The sequence below is a fragment of the Sorghum bicolor genome, chromosome 2 (genome assembly GCF_000003195.3).
Source record: "Sorghum bicolor cultivar BTx623 chromosome 2, Sorghum_bicolor_NCBIv3, whole genome shotgun sequence".
Classification (NCBI taxonomy): domain Eukaryota; kingdom Viridiplantae; phylum Streptophyta; class Magnoliopsida; order Poales; family Poaceae; genus Sorghum; species Sorghum bicolor.
Window position 1 is genome coordinate 19510219 of NC_012871.2, and position 25769 is coordinate 19535987.

Consider the following 25769-nt stretch of genomic DNA (forward strand, 5'->3'; position numbering starts at 1 on the left):
CGGGAAAGGGGACACATGGCTCATTCATGTCCCCTAGGTAATAATTCTAAGCCCATTTCATTGAATGATAATACTATGCTTAGAAAGGATGGTAATGGTACCTCTATGGTTGCTATTGCAAAACATCCCGCTACTCATACTAAGGCATCGCCTAAGTATGTTGCACCTAACTTGAGAGTACCCAAACTAGTTTGGGTACCATCAAAAAGTGGATGAATGTGTGTAGGTACCATCGGCATTGGATGCTTGATTCAATTGATATTACATTATTCATCATATGATTGAATCAAGTATTGAAGCTTAGTGCACATCCAAACCCAATGCCATGACAAGATAGTGAAGTCCAAGTGCTACAACATACAAGTGCAAATATTCAAGTTGTGGTATTTTATTGGATCATTTGATGGCTTGCAAATACATGAGTTGAAGCTTGCAAATTAGATGATCATGAGATAACCAAGGTATACATTTGTTGATCACATTCATTTGGGTGCATATGAGTTGATTGAATTGGATAAATATGCAAATGTTGCTTGCTATAAGATGATTGAATGGATTAAATGGTTAGTAATCAAGTTTGGATTGATTTGAGTTGGATAAGTTCATAAGATGATACTTAGTAAGTGGATTGAATGGATATATGTCTTATGAAAGTATTCAATCAAGTTGATTTCAAGTTTGGTTCAATTTGAACAAGTATAGCTCAATTACTTGAAATCTGCCAAATATTGAAAACCTGAGCTAGCTAAGATCAAGTCTGAGTCTGAGTGATCAAATCTTATTGGAATAGCTTGAAATTTGGAATGCATTCTATACAATTATCATAGAAGATGCTGTAGAAATTTCATGAGAATTGGATAAGGGATACTTTAGTTTTGGAGTGGATCTTATCAGCTATAATGCAGCAGTTTTCAGCATGTAGCAGTGGTGGAAGAATTGAAATCTGGTAGCAATCTAGAAGTAAAATGAAGATCAAACTTTTACAACTGCTAGATGACTCAGTAAATCACATCTCCACCAAATTTCGTGGCATTTGGATCTGTACATTGTGAGATATGGATATTTCCTTAAAGGGTACAGAATCTGCCAGAAAAGTGACAATTATTGGATTGATCTAGAGTCACTTCAATTGAAAGGTCCTCAAGTTGGAAATATGATTATAAGTGTTTGAGGCACCTAAAGTTTGGTTTTGAATTGATCTAGAAGCATGACAAGTAATGAGTACAAGGTCATTTGATTATGAAATGTACTTGGTGTGCACATTTTAGTACTCAAATTGAAGATCAAGATCAAACTCAAGATGAAGATGAAGTTTAAGTTCTAGTGACTATTAGAGATCATTTAGTAGAAAGAAAAGGACTTAAAGAAGGATTCATGGTTATTCATCATATTAAGTCCCTCACTTGAATCAATCAATCAAAGTAATTCAAGTAAGTATCAAGGATGGTTCTTTGGAGAGAGGTCACTTCTCCCTATGTGAGGGGCGTGCCGCCCGAGGAGTGGGTAAACCAAGTGTGGTGCTTGGAAGGCTAACATGGAAGTGGTGATCTAAAGGACATTTGAGATGCTTAGTTGAAGTAATCAAAAGGATTGATCAAGGAAGCAAGCAACACCCAAAAGAGAGCTAGTTATGCTATTTCAAGTGATATTCTTAGTAGTTCTCTCATGCAAGCTATGGTCAAAAGAAGAAGCAAGTCAACCACAACAAGATAGTGCACTTGATCATAAGTGGTTCTAAATTTATATGGGTGAAGATTTGATCTATCAATTGGCATTTATAATTGGTCTTCACCAAGCTTATAGTTGGACTTCACATTGCTATTTGGAGCTAAATTGGAACCTTATTGACTATCCTCTACTCCAAGATAGCAAAGGTATCATTGTAATGTGCATGATCATTTCATCCCTTACTAGTATGCGGTTAGTGCATATAGTACATGCTTAATAGGATCATGCATGACAAATGAAATGTTTTAAATTCATAAACCTACCACTATTGCTTGGATGATTAGTTGATCTAGTGGTATGTATATGAGTTTGTTCATGAGCTAGTGAATCCAAGTGCTTGATCTATTTTGGATTGTTAACAAGTGTCAAGTACAACATTGGCAAGATAACCCTTAATGTGAGGTGTGAAAAAGCTTATCCTTGGTTCAAAGCGAACTTGGAAGCTTAGGCAAATCAACATAGTTCAAGTCAACAATAAGAAGCTCATGATGATTGGAGTACAAGAACAAGACAACAATGCAAATGGATATCTAGATTCAAATATTTCCTCAATTGGTATCCAACAAATGGTACTCATGATGATGATAGCAAATGTTCAAGATAGCAAACAAGTGGTTCCATACTAGAAGACCTTAATTGGTAGAAGAATCCCATATGGTATCGGACAAGATATTTCAAGTGATATCACATTTATACATATGGTATCTATCATACAAGAAGGTGGTTCCACAAGTGATCCTCAACTTTAAGTGATCATCAAGCAAAGAAATGTTCCCTCACCAACAAGATTGAAAAGTGAATGACCCATGCTATGACATAGGGGGAGTTGCCCCACCAAAAGGTGTCAAGGTCAAAGATCCTATGTGGTATCTCAAGAGCAATTCAAATAATGTCATTCCAACACATATGCTGATGTCCATAAAAAATGCAAGATTCAAGCCTCAACCATCTATCCCAATGCAATCCTTTGTCACAATGAGATAAACACTCTTTCAATTGGTATGAAGTGATTTAATTTGTATCACATACCTTTTATGGAAATTGATGACAAAGGGGGAGAAGTTGGAACAAAGATATGATCATGGGATAAGTTGGACAATAAAAGATATGTTTCAAAGGGGAGAAGATCAAATATGGACATGGACAAGGGAGCAACATTAAAGAGAAGATGATGGATCAAAATTCTTGGACAAAAGAGAAGCACACAAGTAGAGGGAGCAAGCTCATGAACCTTGTTTGTTTGCATTTGATTTGTGCATATTCATGTGCTTGCTTGCATTGCATAAGTTTTTAAATTCAATATGCATGCTTGTGTGGTGTATGCTAGTTATAGAACTTGATTGATGATATGATAACTAGCATGCATAGGTTGGTAGCTAGACTTGTGTTCTTCAAGTAAAAACTAGACCCTTGCTTTCAATGTTGATCTCACGGGGTTTCTAATGTTTTTGTTGTTAGCTACTTATGGTGCTAAGGATGGTGTACATTGAATGCTTCAAATGCTATCGAATTTGGTATCGAGATACACAGGTTTATTCTATACACCTTAGCACTTAGTAGGGTTTTGTGGTGCTTATCCAAATCTTGACATAGAGCTTAAATGTTGGATAAGTAGCATAAAATCCAAATCAAGTTAGCAATTTACACTTGTGTGAAGTGCTAGCTTGAAAAAGCTTAATTTCCAAAAAGGGGGAGATTGAAAGGTCCTTGTTTGGTTTTGGTAATTAAGTGACAACTTAGGTGGACTAATAGTGTTTATGTGAGATACACAAGAGATTAGTCCACATGTGATTATATGATGATGGAGGAGCTCATTGCATATGAGACATGACATGGAGTCATGTGACCAAGGTGGAGAAGATCAAGATGAGGCTTGGCTTGATGGACCGGTTGCAAGAGTGAAGGGCAAGTCGGAGGCTTTGAAGCGAGGGACCGCGTGTGACGGTGAAGCTTGAGCAAGACTTGGCACCGATGGACCGAGGCAACGGTGAAGAGCAAGTGAGGTCAAGATCGATGAACCAATATGGTCACATGATGATATGAAGTGGATCATATCATTTGGTGATTGGTTGGTGCATGTGTTGCATCAAAATTGGAGGATATGAAATGGAAAGCACAAGGCAAAGGTATAACCTAGGGCATTTCCATTTCACCGGTCATAGGTGTGTAGAGAAGTTTATGACCGGATTTAGGATAGATGGCCGTACTATCAAGAGGGGCAAACTTGTTTGCATATCGGTCATCTAGTGCCACTTGAGCGATCTAACTTTGCATACGTGTTAGGATCGAGTGGCATGGCAAGTTGAGAGGCTAACTCCCTTGGAAAAATGTTTGTGAAAATGCTAACACACTTGCACAAGTGTTGTGACACTTTGGTGTTGACACATGGAAGCAAGGGAAGGAGTTGGAGTTCGTTTCGTGCAGCGCGTTCAGGTCGAATGCGTCCGATATGAGGTCGGACATGTCCGAGTTGAGGCACCGGACGCGGAAACAGTTTTCGCGTAGAGTCCGGTGTGCTCCGTCTGGTGAGGTCGCTTTCTCGGTGAAACTCTCTGAGTTTGCGTCCGGTGCACACTGGACGCGTCCGGTGTGAACTAGGACGCGTCCGAGTTAGCGTCCGGTGCAAACTCCTCTTGCAGAGCTCTCTGGGTGTGAGTCCGGGGCACACCGGACGCGTTCGGTGTGTGCGTCCGGTGTGGCGACCGGTGTTGGCTCAAGTTTGCGACGATCCCTGAGTTTGGGTCCGGTGCACACCGGACGCGTCCGGTATTTCAAAAGCGAGAGTCCGGTGCCTTGTCAGTGTCAGAGGCAACGGTTACTTTTCTAACGGTCAAGAGCACCGGACGCTGGTCTGGTCAATACTGGACGCGTCCGGTGTGAACTAGGACGCGTCCGGTGTGGTCGACTTTTGCCCAATGAGGGGTAACGGCTAGTTTAGCCCTTGGGGCTATAAATAGAAGTGGTGGCCGTCCTTGGCTAGTGTTGAGCACCCTTGGGACTTAGTGTCCACGCTTGGGGAGTGCTAGGAAAGCCTCTAACTCACTTGTGCTTGCAAGAGTGCGAATCAATAGCGAGTGAGTGTTTCTAGTGCGTTGCATTGAGAGATTGCATCAAGTGGCACTAGGTGTTCGTGTTGCAAGCCGGTGGTGCTTGTTACTCTTGGAGGTTGACACCTCTTAGACGGCTTGGTGGCTTGTGACTCCGTCGAAGCACATAAGGAGATTGTGCGGTGCTCCAGAGAAGAGATTGTGAGGGGTACGGTGCTCACCCCGCGGGGATCGCGAAGAGCAACTCTAGTGGATTGCTTGTGGCTTGGAGGATCCCCATCTTGAGAGTGGATGTGCAGCACCCGCTGAGGGTTTGGCTTTGGAATGCCAATTAGCTCGTGATCCATCAAGTGGGTGTATCGCCACAACGAGGACGTAGCTTGGTGGCAACCAAGTGAACCTCGGTAAAAATCACCGTGTCAACATTGTCTACTCTTCTCGGTGGTTTGCATTCACTTTACACAAGCTTGTATTTACTTTTAATATACTTGTTCTTGTGTAGTTGTTCATGTAATTAGTTAGCTTGTGTAGCTTGCTAGTTACCTTCTTGCTTGTGTAGCTAGAAGTAGTTCCCTTGCGTGACTAATTTGGTTTGTGTAACCTTGTTAGTCACTTTGCTTAGTTTGTGTAGCTAAGTAAGTTGCGCTCTCTAATTTGGCATTAGTTGCCTTGTTATTGAGCTTGCTAGTGAGCTTAGGCTTTGTGCGCTTTGCCTCACTAGTTTGTGTAGGAGCTCCCCCAGTTTGCAAAGTACTAGTTGCATAGGTTTGTGTGACCTTGCTCCTAGAATTGATTAGGTGAGCTCTTGCTAAGGTAGCACCTTGTTTGCTTGTTTAGGATCTTTTACAAGGTGCTAGAGAACTTAGATAGAGGGGTGTAGTCTTGGCTAGACCGATAGATTTAATTCCACATTTGTTTCGGTTAGCCGGCGCGTTATTTTTTAGAAAGGACTATTCACCCCCCCTCTAGTCCGCCATATCGACCCTTCAACTCCCCCTCACTCTCTCCCTATTTGCATACTACTACTGCAGCAGGGCTTCACTTAACTAAAGAAAGTAGGCTCCTTCTTGTGGTCATGAATGAGAGTGAAGGAGGTAGGGGTATTTATAGCACTTCAGTGTGGGCCCATGGATTCGTGTGATGCATTTTTCATTGCCCTTGGATCAAACCAACCTTGGATTGATGTTGGAGATGTGAGGGAGTTGTGCTTCTTTACATGAGAGCATGCAAAGAGGCGATGGAGGCCTTGGGGTGGTTGGTTGACTAGGGGGTCGACCGACCCCTAGGACCATCCCCTTAGGTGTGGGACCTCTTGGCTTGATCCTTAGTGGGTATATGTAGGTGGGATCTCTTTTAATTCCTTGGATGGTGGAGATCTAGGCCCTTCAATCCATGTGCTTCCCTTGAGAGTCATCTAGAGGAAACACACATTCAATAGTTGATATTGCTTGGAACTGTGTCCCATGGATCATGGAAGCTTGAGGAAGGGTCGAGAGGGGGCAGTGGGCCCATAAAGGGGTTGGCTAACCCCTATGTGGGCTAGAACCACCCTATTGCCTCCATTCTGTCCTTGCATTTAAATATTCTCCATGTACATGTGGAACCAAGTTATTATAAATTGTGATCATGTTATGCTCAATTCCTTCCAAACATTTTGTTAACAGTTTTGACTATGTAAAACCATGATGAAATTACCGTCAACACTCATCATCAACTAAGGATATGACCTAGTGACATTCCTTAGATGACTTTGACTACTAGATATAGACTCTAAGAGTACACTGCCATGTCCTTTAGTCTTCATGTACCTCATGAACAAAGTTTTTATGAATGAAGCTGAGAGAATTGGTTGTACGCCAAGCTAAGTAAGTGTCAATTATGGTTGAAAGAGGTCCCTTGTCTTGGGCATGTGATTTATAATGGAGTTGCAGTTGAACCGAGTAAGGCCAAAGATATTTAAGAGTGGCACCGACCAAGAAGATAGAACACGATACCCTAGCGCCGCCGCCGCAGCTCCCGTCGTCCACCGCCGCTAGTCCCCTTCCCTTCCCCTCCGGTATCTCGCCAAAGGTTGAAGAGAGTGGGGATCCATTGTTTCTAATAAGTTTTCTTTAGTAGGTTGAGTCTAGGGTTATTAGTGTCTCTCCATGCCAAAATTTATGGTATTGGAGTTTTATCTTCTCCTTCTCCTCTCCGGCGACGTTGAAGGAGAGAGGTGGAATCTGCTTCTCCATGGTGGCTCCGTTGAAGATAAGAACGACAACTTCGGCGTCAGCATCTTCATCGACATGACGACATGGAGACTTTTGTTTCCGGACGGCGGCATCAAGGCGGAGATGATTTTGCCGCCATAGAATAATTTTCTCTAGTCTTTTCTTCGTTTTATTGTGGTTAGATCAAGCCACAATGAAGGACTAGGAAGAATAATTTTTAGATTAGTCATCCTCACTCTACGGTGACAGAAAGAAGAAGGACGACACTAGAAAGAAGAAGTTCCTCAATTCCGCCTACTAGAATGTTGGCCGTCGTTCCGTTGGGCATTTGTTCTCAGGCCATTTGCCGAGTGTTTGCCTATGCGGTCATCTATACTGCAAAACATCTAACGGGTTAGGATTTAAGTTGTGCTTTACACAGCATGAGTACTATATTGTAATACAAAATACCTGTAACGTGTTTGATGTACTCAGCTATCATATAATATAATTCTTCTTTCATCGCAAAAAAAAGATGTTTAAGAGTGGGAACCACCTCAAACAGTTGGTGAGATCAATAATTTTCTTAGGATGACAGGTTACTATAGAAGGTTCATTGAGGGTTTCTCAAGTATTGCCAAGCCAAATGACAACTCTATTAGAAAAAAACAAAAGAGTTTAAGTGGATAGATCAGTGCCAAGACAATTTTGAGTTGAAGAGGTTGATTACATCTATTCTGACTTTGCCTAATATTATAAAGAGCTTTGCTATCTATTTGATGCTTCTCGCTAAGGTTTGGGATATGTGATGATGCAAGAGGGAAACATGATTTCTCATGCTTGAGATAGTTGAAGTGCCAAGCCAATTTTGAGTTAAAGAAGAGATTGATTACAACACCGATTCTAACTTTGCCTAATATTACAAAGAGTTTTTGCTATCTATTTCAATGCTTCTCGCTAAGGTTTGGGATATATGATGATGCAAGAGGGAAAAGTGATTTCTTATGCTTAGAGATAGTTGAAGCATGGACAGAATATCCGACTCATGATCTAGAATTAGCAACCTTGGTGCACACGCCTTGAAAGACCTAGAGACACTATATTCTTGGGCATTCACTTAGAATGATCTAAACCTGAGACAAAAACGATGGTTGCAATTTTTCAAAGATTATGAGTTGGAGATTTACTACTAAAGGCGAATGTAGTGGTAAATGCTCTTAGCAGAAAGAGTCAAGTGAATATGGTATTAGCTACAGAGTTACAACCTGAGTTGTGTGCTGAGTTTGAACAAGTCAACCTAGGGTGTATTACAAATACTCAAGGTACATCTATGGAGATTGAGCCTTCTCTTAAACAAGAGATCCAAAGAGGCCAAAAAGAGGATGAGAAGATCCATGAAATTATAATTCTCATTGAGAAGGACAAAGTTAACTGGAATGACACATTTCGTAAATGTTAAAGCTAATGAGTTTGCTGCAATGCTGGAACCAACGTGCCATTTTGTGCAGACCTCCACCTGTCGTTTGTCAGCGATCAATAATTGTTCATGATCGAAGTAGGAGCCCATTAAGGAATGGCTATATTAATTTCTTGGTCATGATAATCAATAAAGTTGTTCAGAGATCATCAAATTTGAATATGAAGATTCGAACTCCACAGAAGGGCAATTCACTTGGTTGAAAACCCATGGAAGTCCTGTTTGCTAATTTATTGTAAGAGAAAAACACTGCTGAATGGCTAACAAATTCGGCAGATAAGCTCAAGCAAGCATGGTGGAAGCAATGTGAGTACTTGCATACACTGATGAAAGTAATATGCACAACCACTCCATGAAACAGAAAATATCCCATGAGGTCAAACATATCTGCTGCAGGAACAAAATATCTGGCAATCCATGTGAACCCGCATATGCATGCATGGAGACCGAAAAAGCTTCATGTTCGTTTGGTGCAATGTCTTCAGCAGCAACCTATGGTACATATCGACAGAAGTACATGCCCCATCACTAAGGCCACGTTCAGTTGAAGGGAAACATACTCCCTGAAAATATTCCGGCTGGATTTGTTATAAATTTGAATAAGCTTTAGTCAACCGGAATCAATCCTGGGCAAGATTCAGCTGAAACGAACGAGCCCTAAGTAAATTTCAAGACATGTTACACTACAAGAGATGAAGAAACAGACATATATACAACAGATATCACCTATGGCACTGCATTTGCACGCTCTGGAGCGGTATAAAAAATGAGGCCTGAACACTGTCAGCCTAAACCTTTGGTTTTCATGGTTACCTATAGTTACATACTGTACAAAGAAATCTAAGAGAGACATAAAATTTACAAGGCATGGCCAGGGGATTCTCATAGTATGTTCAAAACCTGGCATCGGCTGCATTCTCTGGCACGATTGAGATACCATCACAAGACAACTCCTATTTCGTATAAGAACCCAAACAAAAATCTGAGTTAGTAATCAATGAAATACCACATATATCTCAAGGGGAGCTTGGACTAACAGTTCCTGGTGATGTACCTGTCAGTAGTTATACAACCTCATCAGCACTACTTAACAAATAAAAAGGAAAAATAAAAGCTATATTAACCAACCCATAAACTTATATTGGACCAGTACAAGCTCAGCCAATAACTCCTCTTACCCTTTACAAACAATATAAAAGGATCTAGTGACCTAATAGACACCACAAACAAGTTCCATTGCAAAGCAGCATTCAATAAAACATAGGCCTATTCGCTTGGCTGAAAAGCCATGAAAGTACTATTCGCTGATTTTTTGTTAGAGAAAAACACTGCTGAATGACTGGCAGATTCGGCAGATAAGCTCAAACGAACAGGCTAGTGCAAAATGAGAATCTAAGGCACTCCCATTATCATAAGTACTAGTAGTACTAGCTATCAGAGCACACTAATCAAATCTTGTATTTAATGTATCAAATCCTATCAGGCCTGTTCGGCTAGCATTCCAGCTGCTGTGGCTGGCTGCAGCTAGCACATGGCTACAGGAACTCTACAGTAGCACGTGAGAGAGGGACAGCCAGCAGCAAGCTGCTGCGGCTGCAAAAATATGTTTTAACTGAATTGCTGCAGTTCGTACCTATCAACTTGATACATATAAATGAACAGTGGTTTCAAACTTCTTACTTCTAACCAATATGTTTTAACTCAGTCCTTAACCTTCTATACAACATAGGATGCAAGAAAACATGTGAAAATTAACACAAGACAAAATGGACACTAAGGAACTACAGCTAGCATAGTCTGTGTTTGATATTAGCATCGTTTTACCTTGTCCATCTACATAGTCTGTGTTTGACATCAGCATTGCTTTATTTCCTGTCCATTCTAGATGTGTTTGATTTTGTATTTAACTAAACTGAACATGTTTGCAAATATTGAAGTAAACCTCAGTCAACAATCCATAAATAGTTGAAAATGTTGATATGTGTTTGATTTTGTATTTAACTGAACTCAAACATTGTTGCAAATATTTAAGTAAACCTCACATTCAACAATCCATAAATACTTGAAAATATTGAAGGGAAACAGAGCTCTCTGAAAATGGCAGCATACCTTAAGCCATGGAAAGAAGTTGCCAGGTACACTTCATTTGAAAGATTATGAGGAGAATTGTATTATCAGAATGAAGTAATACCATCCGAAGGATTATTCAATTATAGCAGGTCAGTATTAGAACACTCCTCATATTGATGTTATCAGGACCACTCAGTAAAATACATCTTCCCGTACCTGTATAGAACAGGCTACGAATCTGAACGAATCAACTGTGCTGGACCCTTATTAATTAATGGTCTCAAAGTGTCCATAATATTTGCAAATGAGGGTCTTCGCCATGGTTCACTACAGAAGGCATAGCATTTGTACAGTTAGGCCCAGGCCCTTGTGATTAAATTCAGAGAAATAAAGCTGAAAGGGGTATATAGGTGGAACAACAATACATACTTGGCCCAGCAAGATTCAATTAATGCGGCTACTAGAGGATTCAGATCTTTTGGGATTTCAAGCCTTCTTCCTTTGAAGCCTACAGCAGCAACCACCTGCAGAATAGCATATAGCCATATAGAACCTGAGGATAAATACAGTAATGGTATGCATCACTTCATGTGTATGTTGTTTGTCGATGAGCAGAAAATTTGTTATCAATGCATTTGATAATCTCCATGAGTGCTTGTGTTGCTTCATCAATGCCGCTACCGCATAAAGAAGTTACCTGGGCAGGATTCAGGTTACACCATGGTTGTTGCAGTGTCATTAGTTCCCATAGGATTACACCGAAACTGTAGACATCAGATTTCTCATTGGATGGTTCATCTCGAAGCACTTCAGGTGCCATCCATTCAGGCTGATATTTAAAAGATAGGATTATACACGGCAAATTTCAGTGAAAGGTGAACTTTAGAAAACTGGAAAAAGCTCTTACAGTTCCAGCCAAAGACTTGGAGGACAGGAAAGTGTTAGCTTTCAGTCTTGAAAGGCCAAAGTCACATACCTAAGAATAGTTAAAACGAAAATGCTTAGCCAAATGGATACCTTAATATCACGTTGTGATCAGACAAACAATTATGAGTAAATGATAACATGGAAACTAGAAAAAGTGAGTCAAGAAAATATTAGATTAACAAGATCTTTTAATGTGTCTTCTATAAGGAAGAATGCCACAACTGGGAACCCACAAGCTATGTCAAGAGCATAGTATTTCTGTCATGGGCATAAAGAAAGGCGCCATAGGGCGCAAGTGTCCTAGTTGGGCCTTAAGCCCATTAGTGTTAATTAGTGTCTCTCTTAGTTATTTGTCTATAGGAATAGTACCATATTGTCTAGGCACAAGAGGTGTTAGTCCTATGTACCTTTTATATTCAGCCCATGGGGCACAATGGAAATCAAGCAATGAATTATGAAGAAACAATTCTAGTCTCCCTCAATCTCTTGGCAAAGCATAAGGCCTAGTTATCCCAAAGCTCTTGGCAAAGCATAAGGCCTAGTTATCCTTAAAAAACCCATGTTCATAGCGATCCTCCTCCATCAGCCGAATCCTCCAGCATTTCCGATCCTCCATCAGCCGTTTCCAAAAAAAAAAAGATACCAATCCAGATCGCCGCGTCGCCTACCTCATCCATCGTGCCGCGCCGCCACAGCAACGCCACCAGCCGCCGCCGCACCCCCATCACCACAGCCGCCGCGCCATAGCCCCATCACCACCATCCACCGCCGCCACAATCATTGATCCAGATCCGCCACAACACACCGCCGCTGCCACGCTTTGCCTCGATGGATTTCCCTAAATTTGCGCGGAAATCTGATCCTGTGGGCTTCGTCAACCAGTGCGACTCCTACTTCCGCCGAGAGCGCATCATGGAGGAAGAAAAGGTATGGCTGGTTTCCCGTAATTTGGAAGATGACGCCCGGGTTTGGTTCCTACAAGTCCAGCACGCTGAAGGCACCCCGGCGTGGCGTCGCTTCACCGAGCTCCTGCAGCTGCGCTTCACATCGCCCCCGTGCCTCGACCTGCTCCACCATGTGTCCCCTGCTGCCAACGACACTTCCCGCATCTTTGCTGATATATTCACGCAGCTGGATCGGATCAAGGAGTTGCTCAACGCGAAGGATAAGAAGGACCGTGAATGCCGGGCGGCTGTACGTCTCCAGGCAGCAGCACGGAGACTCCTGGCACGTCGCCGAGCGCAGGCTCTTCGTGCCACAAAAGCATCGAAGGAGCAAGCAACGGTGCGCCTCCAGGCAGCAGTGCGAGGAATGCTTGTCCGTCGCATGGTGCGGCAGATACGCATTCTCCTCAGCTCGACGTTGTCGTACGTGTTCATCCACTCGGACTCGCCGATACGGCCTGCGGCTCCAATTGCAGTGGAGGTCCAAGTATGGGCGTTTCCAGTGCAGCGACCTCGCATCAGCATCCAGCATCAGGCATCAAAGGCTATCTCATTCATCCTTGTGCCTGCCGTGGTGCTAGACACTTTCAGCATAAGAGCCAGCTGCTTCACACTCCACCCTTCAGCCTACATGAAGCCAGCAGAGACGCTCTTCCCATGGGATCCAGGTGGATATCCTTGTATTTTAGTATTCAATAAAAAGGGAAAGCCGAGATGTAAAAGGCTTAACCCTATTTCGCAGCTCTCCAGCTCGAGGACGAGCTGGGTCTCCAAGGGCGGGGGAGATGTCATGGGCATAAAGAGGGGCGCCATAGGGCGCAAGTGTCCTAGTTGGGCCTTAAGCCCATTAGTTAGTGTTAATTAGTGTCTCTCTTAGTTATTTGTCTATAGGAATAGTACCATATTGTCTAGGCACAAGAGGTGTTAGTCCTATGTACCTTTTATATTCAGCCCATGGGACACAATGGAAATCAAGCAATGAATTATGAAGAAACAATTCTAGTCTCCCTCAATCTCTCAAGCTCTTGGCAAAGCATAAGGCCTAGTTATCCCAAAGCTCTTGGCAAAGCATAAGGCCTAGTTATCTATCTCAAAATATCCACCTCGTGCATAACAATTTCTGCACTTGGTTAGGGAACTTATCATCTCTGGCAAATACTTCCCATGAATATGTTTACTAAAAAACATGATTACTGAATACCATGGCAAGCTGAACTTAGAAATAAATCATGACTGCAAGCTGCAAACATCTCCAGTGCTACAAAATCATAACAATAATATTTGTGTTCTTTCAGTGAATTTTCTCTATCAAGATTCAAGGGGTTGTTTGGATGCAATGGGGTTAGGCTCAATCACCATGGTGACTGGAAGGGAAAATAAACATCCTCACCCAGAGTGGAGCAAATCCCAGGTTATCCAATGGAAAAACAAGAACATGCAAGATTATAGCTCTATTCTCTTCCTAAATATCATGTTCGCTAGGATTGGACAGTATCAGATTCAAATGTCATTGCAATTTTTGAAGTGCACAGGAATATTCACCAAGATATCTACTATTACCAACCACATGTCATCAAAACATGGCACATAGCATGGAAATGCAATTTTGTTTGCTTAAATGCAATAAGATATGAGGTTCATTAACCATACTTTGACAGTATACTTCTTGTCAACTAGAAGATTTGGAGACTTCAGATCACGATGAACAATAGGAGGGCTGCGTCGATGCAGGTAATTCATTCCTTTGGCCTGTAAAGCCAGCACAGAGGGCTCAGATAGTAACATTGTATTGCTTTAATTCCATAACATGAGGTAAAGCTGTGGAGGAAACAGGTTGTCACAATACCACGTCAAATGCCATGTTTAATCGGCGTCTTTCATCTAGAACTTCCTTTGCACCACTCCTGTGCAAAAGTTTATACAAACTGCCCCTGCAATGAAAGAAAAGCATCACTTGTTTGAAGTAGCCAAGCTGGTAAACTATTATGGTATCATACATTGAAGACAAACAAAGGTATAACTGGAAGGAACTTCCATACCTAGACAAGTATTCTGTAACTATAGACAGGTTTGGTGGTTCAGTAACAGCACCCATGAATAGGACAATATTTGGATGTCTCAGACTTTTCATGATTGCAACCTACCACATTAAGGAAAATATTTATAAGGCAACTACTTTGAACAAGAATTCTCCATAAAGGCATAATCATGATGTAGATACAGAAGAGTACTGCAATAAGGCAAGATATTGTGCCCTGCCATAAATTATTCAAAAGATTCCCATGCAACCCATGCAAAAATTATTCAACAGACCTCTCTCATAAATTCCCTGAAACGCTCTGGGTGAAAATCCTGCTCCATAAGTATTTTGACTGCAACATCCTGTGACAGTATAGAGTTAATTTTAATATTGAGCCCAAGATCACCAGGAACAGAGGACCCGCTCAGAGGACAAAAAGAATAATAGATGAACTGAGACAAAAGAAAGGCTCAGATAAAAGAATGTGGTGTTATGGAGTTCGCTACAAATTTTTTGTGGACTCTGTTTAGTGATAGATGAGTTTGCACACAATGAGCAGTAGTAGTTGGCTGGATTAGGAAAAGAAGTCTGATTTTAGGGAAGGGAATGAGTCCAATTAAGTCAATCTGAAATTTTAATTATAAGTCCAACTAAGTTCAACCCATACATAGAAGGGTTCATCCATAAGGGTCGACTATGTAATAGACTGGATCAAGCAAGAAAGAAAGGAATCTACTTTTCATTTCCCGACCCCTCTAGTTTAACATGTTAGAATTAATTACCTCTTAGCTGTATCTCTTATCTCCTAGATGTATGTTCTGTTATCTCCTAGATGTATGCGCCACCTCCAGGCTGGCCAGGCCCTTTGGGCTACCTCTGCTCCTCTATATATATGTAAACTCTCTTGTAATCTATTTTTTTCTCCTCCTGTAATATATCATCAAGTAATCTAAAGCCTGTTGGCTTTCCTCTAACCTTCCTATCATGACCTCCGAGATTTCGGGTGCACCTCCAACCTCACCGCCACCACTCCCCATAAACTTGCCCCATGCTCCGCTCTATGCGCGTTCATTGGCTACTCACCTGATCACAAGGGCTACAGGTGCCTCGACCTCGCCAACAACCGTGTCATCATCTCTCGCCACGTTGTCTTCGATGAAACAACATTTCCTTTCTCCCTTCGCCGACCCTCACCACCCCCACAGTAGCTTGACTTTCTAACACCCTGACAATGTCCTTTCCTCCGGGCTCACTGCCTCCTTGCCAACACCTACACCTCCACGTGCCCCCTTCCAGCCGCTGCCACCGGTCACTCCAATGGCTGGCATGGGCACGCCCTCATCCATGTCCCCTCCACCAAGCTTTCCGGTGCCCGGCCCAGGCACGCCGACGTCCCAGCCCCCTCCATCCGGGTTTGCGCCTCGGTCGCCCTCCCAAGTGCTCCCGGCGCCCATGACGCCCCTGGAGTCCAGCTGTGTCCTAGGTTCTCCCGACGCCTCCTGTACAGGTGCCTCCGGCACCCATGGCGATCCAGGCGCCCCCGGCTCCCTCCTTCAATAAACTGCTTATCGTCCACATTAGACCAGGTGTGCTCCCGCACCAGGCTCACTGCCCGAGCCCCCCGCGAGGGCCCCTCGACGCTCCAGCATCGTTCCTTCTCCGCCACGCTATGTCAAGAGCGACCCTCCAGTTCTGACGGGCGCCATTCCCATCCCACCGGTCGCCAACTCTCATGGCATGGCGACCCGCGGGAAGTCCAGATACCAGCAGCTTCGCCTCGCCTTGCACACCGAGGCCCTGTCCGCTGCCGCTGTCATGTCGTGACGCCCTTGCCAATCCTCATTGGCGTCGGGCTATGGAAGAAGAACATGCTGCTTTACTGGACAACCACACTTGGGATCTCGTCCCTCGCCCTGCCAAGGCGAACGTGTTCACTGGATCCATCAACTTGATGTGAAGAATGCCTTCCTCCACGGGACTTTATCAGAAATAGTGTATTGCTCTCAGCCCACTGGTTTCGCTGATCCTGCTCTCCCTGAACACGTCTGCAGGCTCAACAAGTCCCTCTATGGTTTGAAGCAGGCACTGTGCGCATGGTACAACCGGTTTGCCTCTTATCTGCTCACTCTGGGTTTTCACTGAAGCCAAGTCAGACACCTCTTTGTTTCTATATGTGATGACATTGTTCTATATGTGATGACATTGTTCTTACAGCCTCCTCTAAGCAGCTCCTACACCGGGTGATTGCAGCCCTGAAGAAGGAATTTGCCATGAAAGATCTCGGCCCCTTGCATCATTTTCTTGGCGTGGCAGTTCAGTGACACAGGGATACTCTATTTCTTTCACATCATCAGTACACTCTAGACATTCTTGCTCGAAACAACATGAGCGAATGCAATCCATGCTCTACCCCTGTTGACACTTGTGCCAAAGTTCCTGCTGATGCCGGCCCCTCTGTTGATGATCCTACAGCCTACCGCAGCCTTGTGGGAGCTCTCCAGTACCTGACTTTTATGCGGCCTGACATTGCCTACGCCGTTCAACAAGTATGCCTACACATGCATGATCCCCAGGAAGCTCATCTTGTGGCTGCCAAGCGATCCTTCGCTACCTTCAGGGCACTATTGGCCATGGGCTTGTCATTCCCAGATCTGCCCCGATTCAGCTAGTCGTGTACACCGACGCTGACTGGGCCGACTGCCCCGACACGCGCCGTTCCACCTCAGGATATGCTGTCTTCCTTAGTGGCAGTCTTGTTTCCTGGTCGTCCAAGCGCCAACCCACCATCTCTCGGTCGAGTGCCGAGGCCGAATACCGTGCTGTTGCCAACGGTGTTGCCGAAGCCTCCCGGCTGCGGCAGCTTCTACAGGAGCTACACCACCCTCTGGATTCTGTGCGAGCTAAACCACCCTCTGGATTCTGCCTGCCTCGTCTACTGTGACAACATCAACGCCGTCTACCTCTCCACCAACCCCGTTCAGCATAAGCGCACCAAGCACGTGGAAATCGACCTCCACTTCCTCCAGGAACGGGTCGCCATTGGTGTCCGTGCTGTCCATGTTCCCACCACGATGCAGTTCGCTGATGTCTTCACCAAGGGGCTCCCTTCTGTTTTTATGGATTTCCGCTCCAATCTTAATGTTTGCTCTACCGACATTCCGACTGCGCGGGGGGGGGGGGGGGGGGGGGGGGTGGTTAGAATTAAGGGTTTTTTGGATTCAGGCCATCGTAATTCTTCAAGTTTTGAAAAACACCATTACAATTCGTCTATTCTGAAATATGCCATTATAATTTTATCTTTGTCATGTCTGATACATATAAGGACCCACTATCTGTATGGCATACGGACGTGAAGTTCCCATCGAACCAGCGGGCCCGCGATGGATGAGCACACGCTGACAGTGACTTGTGCGTGAGCGGAGGGGCGGCGTAGCTTGCACACGAAGGGGGAGCAGCCGCACTCGCCCACAGCGGTTTGCATGCCAAAATGACAGAGCGCGAGAGCGACGGGGCACAACTACGCCGTGGCGCGCGAGAGCGACGGGCTGGCTGTTGGGTTGTCGCCGGCGTGCAGTCGTGGTGGAGGTAGCAGAGCCCCGTGCACCGCCTCCAACGTGATCTGGTGCGCGTGCGAACAGCTACCACCGTGGTCACACGGGCGCGTGCGGGGCTGCCATGAATGCCAAGAGATTGCTGGAGGAGTTCGCGGCTGCCATGGTCCATGGAGGATGTCACGGAGCAGGTGGAGAGCACGTCCAGGCCTATGGAGCTTCCTGTCCGTGCGTGTTGAGCTGCGAGCTGGTGGCCTGCCGGAGCTGTCAATCACGTGCGCCGTCGTGTCCTGAACGCCAAGAGTTGTCGATCGTGTGCGCTGCCGGCATGCGAGCCCGTCCTGCCGCTTCCCCCCGCGTCGCGGCCTGCTGCTGGCACCTCCAACTCTCCAAGCGAGGCCGTGTCCTCCGCGTGTACCGATGTGCCGCCTACGAGCGAGACCACCGCATCCACACTGGCAAGCCGTGGGCGAGCACCTTCAACGCGGATCCGCCACGGATGCCACCTCAACCACGCCGGCGCTAGCCACACATCTGACGGGCGAGAAGAAGGCGCACGCAAACAGCAAGGCTGCCAGGATGCCTCACTCTCCGGACCCCGCCGCCAGTGGCGGAGCCAGAAACAAAGTATAGGGGGGGGGGGCAATTTACCAATTAAACCTATAAGTATATAGATAGTGGAGAAATTAGTCTTACTAGTTACTACTTATATAATCAGACCACACTAAACAAAATATAGTTGACTGTATGGTCTATTTTTTTCCATGAAAACCATCACATATATATACACATCCTAAAATACATGTAACATATAGATAGAACTATCGCTTGTCAAAAGTCTACTCTCCTTTTCTTTAAATCTTAAAAATCAGAAATTATATCTTCGTAATTGTAGGCTCTTGCAATTTCACCTTCTATGTGTACTACCATGCTGTTAGCAAGAAATTCATCTTCCATTGAGGCGTGTTTAGTTCCGGAAGAAAAAAAAATTTGTGACACTGTAGCACTTTTGTTTGTTTGTGGTAATTATTGTCCAACTATGGACTAAGTAGGCTCAAAAGATTCGTCTCGTAAATTTTGACCAAACTGTGCAATTAGTTTTTATTTCCGTCTATATTTAATACTTCATGCATGCGTCTAAAGATTCAATGTGACGAAAAATCTTAAAAAAATTTGGGTTCTGGGATAGAAGTAAACAAGGCCTGAGTTGCACAACCTTGTCTTAATGATCTTTAATATAGAAAAGACACGCTCAGCACTAGCTGTTGAAACAAGAAGAGTAAGAAGCAACCGAAGCAATTTATCAATCAGGTTATGAGTCATATGGCGTCCAGTGTCAACAAGGCATCGACATAGCTCAGCTATGGTTGTGATATTTTTCAATTCTTCGTGGCTGGAAGCATCAATAATAAAATGGTTGAACTAGCTTTCTAATCCCAGCATCAACAAGGCAATCTGCTAGTTTAGATGGACTAATTGATCTATATGCTCCTTCAAAAAAAGGTGAAGGTAAGGGGGGGCCATAGCCCAGTATGGCCCAAACGTAGCTCCGCCAGTGCCCGCCGCCGCGTCGAATAAGTCCGCGAGCCACGCCGCGGAGTTGCCGGCACACCGCTGCAGAGCAGCCTCCAGGCGCACCAGCGCGGCGCTCGCCAAGAGCTCAGCCACGTGCGTGTCGCCGTCGATGGACAGGACGCACACATCTCCCGTGTTGGTGGTTGCCCGTGGGGGCCGGAGGTGGAGCGGCGGCGCTTGTCTGCGGCGCCCTCACGTGAGCGACAAACGTGTCGGTATGACGTCTGTATGCCTTCATGTATATGAATACGTATCTGACGGTGGGCTTTGTACACGGCAGCAGTAGAAAATGGCAAGAACGAGGAAGTGATAAAATTATAATGGCAGATCTCCAAATAGGCGAATTGTAATGGCGTTTCTCAACACTAGGAAAATTATAATGGCCTGGATCAAAAAAACCCTAGAATTAATTACCTCTTAGTTGTATCTCTTATCTCCTAGATGCATGTTCTGTTATCTCCTAGATGTATGCACCACCTCCAGGCTGGCCAGGCCCTTTGGGCTACCTCTGCTCCTCTATATATATGTAAACTCTCCTGTAATCTATCATCAAGTAATCTAAAGCCTGTTGGCTTTCCTCTAATATAACATACCTACATCTTTGACAGCAAAGTGTGCCCATAACAAAATAATAGAGCAAAGTCGATCAAACAAAGAAGCAAAAGCAGCAATCCTTTTTACAATTGCCAGTTACAGGTTATTGATAAATAGAGAACGCAAAAGCTTACAGATCCATGCCAATCAGCACGATGAACTGTTCCGAAAGAACCTGGAAAGAAAATGAATTTATGTAAATCATAAAATTGTTCCTTTCATAGGATGAGATCTAACAGGCAAATTGCTCAGCATGATTCAAATCTGATTAAATACTAAGATTGCTAACACAATGGAAAGAATAGTCCTATTAAGAAAAAATGCTATTATTTTCTGCTGGACTAGAAAAGGCTGAACTTTCGAGTACCTGCACCAATCTTCTCCTTTAAAATCAACTCATTCCATGGAATGATCAAATCATCCGCAGCAAGTGACAGATCACTGACTGTATTCCGCAACTGCGGAGTCACCAATTCTTTCTTTTTGTCAGGCTTCACATTGGAGGAAGTAATAAGTGGCAAAACCTCCCGAGGAGCTTCTGGCACCATAATATCTGGCTTCATTATTGCTTGTCCTACATCATCAGAACATACATATAGTGAAAAATATATATATATATATATAGTAACTTCAGACAACCATGCAGTTATATAGGCGAGATGTATGGGCTACAGTTAATTATGTGGCTTCCCAGTACATGAGCAAAAAGGATTTCTTGGGGTGCATAATCTGTTTCATGATAACATGTCCATGTAGCATAGTATCACACCGAACCCCATATTTAACGACTGGGAAAAGAAGAGGGGTGGTATATTTTCAAAGCCTAAGAGCACTAGCATGATTTACCTTTTCCTGGCACCCAGCTGTTCATAACATCATCCCCAGCAACATGTTTCCTAGAATAAGGATGGTCCAGAGAAACTACTGTGCTATTAGCAACACCTGAAAAAATGTATGGCACAGTCTATGTCACACTCCTGACAGATAAAAACATCCTTGATGAAGAATCCATCCTTAGCCTATAGCAACTGCTTAATAGACAGACTCCAATATAAGTAATAATGCCCTGTTGACACATGAGGAAATAAGTTAAGACGTTCAGAAACTAACAACCTGTGGAAGAATCACTGAACAAGAGATTCAGGGAATGGCAATCTGAGAAGTATTGCTTGGCTACCGAGCCAAAGTTTGAAGTTATCTCCAATGACCTAAATTTTGGGGGATGAAGAGGTGAGGATACTGATAGTGAGTAGGGACCATTGACAAAGGAATCAGGATCAGTAAGTTGGCCTGGATCCCCAATTAAATCAACCAAGAATTCCCTGCCAAGTGAAGTTAACAAGAGTTGAGTACAAAACACAAGGCAAATTAAGTCAACAAATCAATGTTATCAAAATAACAGGTAGATAAGACAGATATTCCAGATGCACATGAGAAATCCTTTCCCATAAGTTAACAAAACAATGATTAATGCAGAAGCAGTAATATCTGCAAAATGGTTCAAGGTTCAGGCATTAAAGGGTTTTACTCCAAGATCTTCAGAGGCAAAATACCTTTCAAGCCCAAAGCGTACAAGGCAGGAGGAGGCATCATCAGATTTACAATATTTACAACCCTTCACCACTCTACAAGGAATACTGACTTTATCTGCTAACACCTGCAGCATATACAGTACAAGTGTAACATCAGTAAAGATCCAAGGTTGCAAAAAAAGAATAACTTAAATGGTAACTAAGTTATTAATTTCTGAATTAAAATATAGTTACAGTCACAAGCATACATGTGACAGCGCTCAGATAGAACTCTTTACTAACATTTTGGTTGCAGTTGTCACTGTGTTAACATACTTCCACAAGATGAACAATCAGGAAAGCAACTTAAAACAGAAAACATACTTTAAATAGCAACGAGCGGTGCTTGCAGAGACCGATAGGGAGCTTTCCAAGATGAAGCACAACAGATCCTGTACTTGACTTGATGGCCTCAATGCACTCTTTCCATCGTTGAAGCAAGTTCTCTTCATTGGAAGTTGTACCCCTTGACGATGAGCAAAAAATTATATATTTTTTAAAAAAGTTCAGAAACCACATGAACCAGACCAAATCAAAAGGAGTATAGGAGCTTATTGATACAACTCTCACCCCATTCTTGAAGATATGAGTTTCGCCAGTTGGATTACCACATCTTTGGCATCAGCAGAACTGGAAAGAATGCTGGAAGCATAACTCTCCAACATACCTAATTCAAAATCAGTTCTTCGATCGATAAGAATGGCTTGAATGGAAGAATCATCAGGACGGACAGACTTGAGCGATTCCATGGAGGGTATGCGGTTCTCTTCCTGTACATCAGTGCATAGTGACCATACGAAGGGGTCCATCCCATGAATCAAGTAAAATCCATCTGATATTGTGCTGTTGTACGATAGCGAACCATTTACCTGAAAAAGCATTAGGAAGCAAGCATGAAACAGTAATCCAAGACGAGCTGCAAAGAATACCAATACAACAAAAAGATTTGTCTCGATAGGTAGTACAAAGAATTCCAACTGAACATATATAAATGTATCTTTGGTGGTGTTTGATACACTGACATACTGTATGATTTCATTTCACATGAGTTCAGCTACAATCCAAACATAAGATGTGGTAAGCATGAACTGCAGTATTATCTACCAAGTACCAAGTCAAACAACTGAACCTAAGGCTTTTGGTTACAGATTAATTAATGCCTTAATGGTTTGTTCAGCACTGTTTGTGACCATGTTGCAGCATTCTGACATCTGGATTTCTCATAAATCGCGAGCAGCCGTTTCCCGAAATGACACTAAGGCCCCGTTCCCCTTGCTAAATTTTAGTTAGCTAAAATTATTTTAGCTACTCTTGGGTGACTAATGGAACTAAACTATTGTAGCTCCTTTTAGTCAAAGTGACTAAAGTTTAGCCAGCTAAAATTTAGCAAGGGGAACCAAACAGGGCCTAAGTATTACATGAGAGAGAGAGAGCATAGAACTGAGTGCTGACCCAGAAGCGATGCGAGAGCGACTCCGCAGAGGGCGCGGGCTGCGCGAGCGGGAAGGCCCTCCCGTTACCGCTGCCCCTCCCGCTTCCTGAATCGCCTGGGTCGAGGAAGCCCGGGTCAGCGGCGCACGCAGCGTCGGCGCAGAGTCGGAGCGCGAGCGCGAGCTGCAGCTGGTAGGTCTCCTCGGCCTGCTGCGCCCAGCTCTTGCAGGGAGAGCCAGCAGCCCCGGGCGGCGCCGCTGCCGATCCAGGCGGCGCGACCCCCGCGGCCGAGGCGGGGGGTTGCAGGTGGAATGGGTAGTCGCTGGAGGTCGAGATAGAGCTGCCGGCGCCGTAGCTGCTGCCGCTGGACTGGCGCTGCAGGACGTTGGCGGGGGCGGGGGCGGCGTCGTCGGGGAACTGGGGAAGGAGGGAGTAGGTGGTGCGGCGAGCGGCGCCCGGAGGCAGGTCCATGGCCGGCGAAACCAAACCCTAGCGTCGGCGTGGCTCGTCGGCCGGGTCCGCTCCCCTGAAAGTGCAGGCGGTTAGTTTTTGGTGGGAATTGACGGCGGGTGGGCAGGGTTGGACCAAGTCGCCGTCGGTAGTAGTAGTACTAGGCTAGAAGAGGATAGCAGTAGCAACTTGCAGGGAGGCAGCCGCTTGGCTAGCGCCAGGAAAGAGACGTGCGCTGAGCGCAGTGCGCTACGCTACTTCGGGCGACCGCGCGCGTCGCGTGGCTGCGGATAGGAGCAGCGGCCACACACAGACCGACAGACAGCAGCCGGGAAGACGAACCAGACCGACCGCCGCTCACGCCCGAGTCACTGTGGGATGTGGTGCGGACGGTCGGTTCGGGGGAGGCACGGGGTTGTGAATGTAACTGCCTTTGTTCAGTTTGTAAAATTTTTGATTTTTTTTTTTGTTACGATAGCACTTTCGTTTTTATTTAACAAATATTGTCCAATCATAGAATAACTAGGCTTAAAAGATTCATCTCACAAATTACAGATAAACTGTGCAATTAGTTTTTATTTTTGTTTATATTTAATGCTCCATGCATATGACCAAAGATTCGATGTGACGGAGAATCTTGGAAATTTTTGCGAACTAAACAAGGCCTGAGCTTTGCATTTTATAAAAATAAATAAATCTTTATATATTACTGTCTTCGTTTCATGTGGAGTTCAAAACTTCTAAAATTTGATCAAATTTATATAAAATTATACTAATATTTCTGATGTTCAACAGCTATCATTAGATTAAGCATAGAGTATATTTTCACAATAAAATTACTTAGAAATACGAATATTAATACTATTATTTCTATATTTGTACTCAAATTAAAAAAATATGACTCCTCGAGAAGCGAGATGTACATTTATTTTAGGACCAATTAAATATATTATTTTATTATGAGAATAATACTTCATTTGGTTTTCACTTTACGAAAAGTTAAATATTTCTAACTTTGATTGAACATATACAAGAGATTATTAATATTTATGATACATCGTATATGTTGAATCTATTTTTTTCTTGTGTAAATTAAGATTGCTGACATAAAGTGTAACACCCCGAAATTTCTATTTCGGGTTGCTATTTTAGGTTGCTATTAGAAAACACTAAATAAAATAAAGAATTTGGTAAAAAAATATTCCAAGATTTAATTAGTTTTTGTCGATATAAAATGAGAAAAATGTGGTTTTATAAAAGAACACTAAATAAAATAAAGAATTTGATAAAAAACGTTAAGTTTTCTTTTGACTAAGGTAATATGGGTGAGTTTTTAAGTTAAATTTTTCATTCAAAGAGAAGAAATTTGTTGTACATATGGTACTCTTGAAATGTGAGCATAGTAACAATACCTAATCCTAGTAACAATACCTCATCTGCCGAGGCTAAGTTTGATTATTTGCTCAGGACGAGCAAAGGTTAAGCTTGGGGGATCTTGTTGACGGTGGATATACCATAGAAATCCACACTTAAAGCACCGTCAACACACCTCGGTTTCAAGGAAGAATAGCATAACATGAACATATTTTATCAATAACTAGTTCCACTTGTACTCTTAAGCTTCTTATGACAGATAACACAAAACTTAGCTTGGGAGGTCCCACATAGGGGGTTGGGCAACCCCACTATGGGCCCACCTTGAGCTGAGATTTGGCCTTGGTCCATGCCAAGGTCCCTAGAGTCCATTTCCACCCTCAGATCAAAGTGTATTTCCATTCAATGGTAAAAGATTATTTCACGTGGATCCATAGGCCCACATGGAAGCAAGCATGCATGATAAATTTTACCAACTATCAGAGCCACTTCACATGACAGGTGGGGACACCTTCTAGAATCTCTAGCCGGGCCCACCACTTAGTGAGGGGGTCGGCCGATCCCTACCTTGTGGGATTCCAAGTCGGTTGGCTCCTCACCAACTTGGACATGCTTCCCACGTGATGGTTTCACCAATGTCGTCCATTTATGGTGGTTGCAAGGTCGGTTAATCCAAGGGTGGAGAGGCATGGAGCACACGGATTGCTGACGTGGCACCCCCTCTCCTTCCTCTATAAATAGAGGTTGTCTCCACCCTTGAGAAGCATCCCCAAGATCTCAAGAGGCCAACAAGGTCCCAAGATTCGTAGGATCCATAA

At 43.8% G+C, this 25769-nt stretch overlaps 1 protein-coding gene across 2 annotated transcripts; it reads right to left on the reverse strand.

The window, feature by feature from the left end:
• LOC8061690 (serine/threonine-protein kinase CTR1) lies at positions 8702-23761 on the reverse strand. Of its 2 annotated transcripts, none has more exons than XM_021454079.1 (17): positions 23149-23761; positions 22267-22565; positions 22021-22162; positions 21679-21782; positions 21239-21447; positions 20972-21067; positions 20493-20699; positions 20260-20300; positions 14699-14767; positions 14425-14525; positions 14232-14316; positions 14036-14134; positions 11422-11490; positions 11212-11343; positions 10944-11038; positions 10554-10841; positions 8702-9498 (listed from the first exon to the last, which is right to left on the reverse strand). In XM_021454079.1, exons 1-16 carry the CDS (start codon positions 23596-23598, stop codon positions 10745-10747), a joined length of 2295 nt encoding a protein of 764 aa, XP_021309754.1. In that variant the 5' UTR covers positions 23599-23761; the 3' UTR covers positions 8702-9498; positions 10554-10744. The 2 variants fall into 2 exon arrangements, with proteins under 2 accessions (XP_021309754.1, XP_002461985.1); XM_002461940.2 differs by having other exon boundaries at positions 9028-9397.

Coding starts and splice junctions, on each gene's coding strand:
- LOC8061690 (XM_021454079.1), bottom strand. CDS start 23,598: ATGGACCTGCCTCCGGGCGCCGCTCGCCGCACCACCTACTCCCTCCTT. Junction 14,317..14,424: donor GTTACAGAATACTTGTCTAG/GTATGGAAGTTC, acceptor CTTTCATTGCAG/GGGCAGTTTGTATAAACTTT. Junction 11,039..11,211: donor GTAACCTGAATCCTGCCCAG/GTAACTTCTTTA, acceptor GCTATTCTGCAG/GTGGTTGCTGCTGTAGGCTT.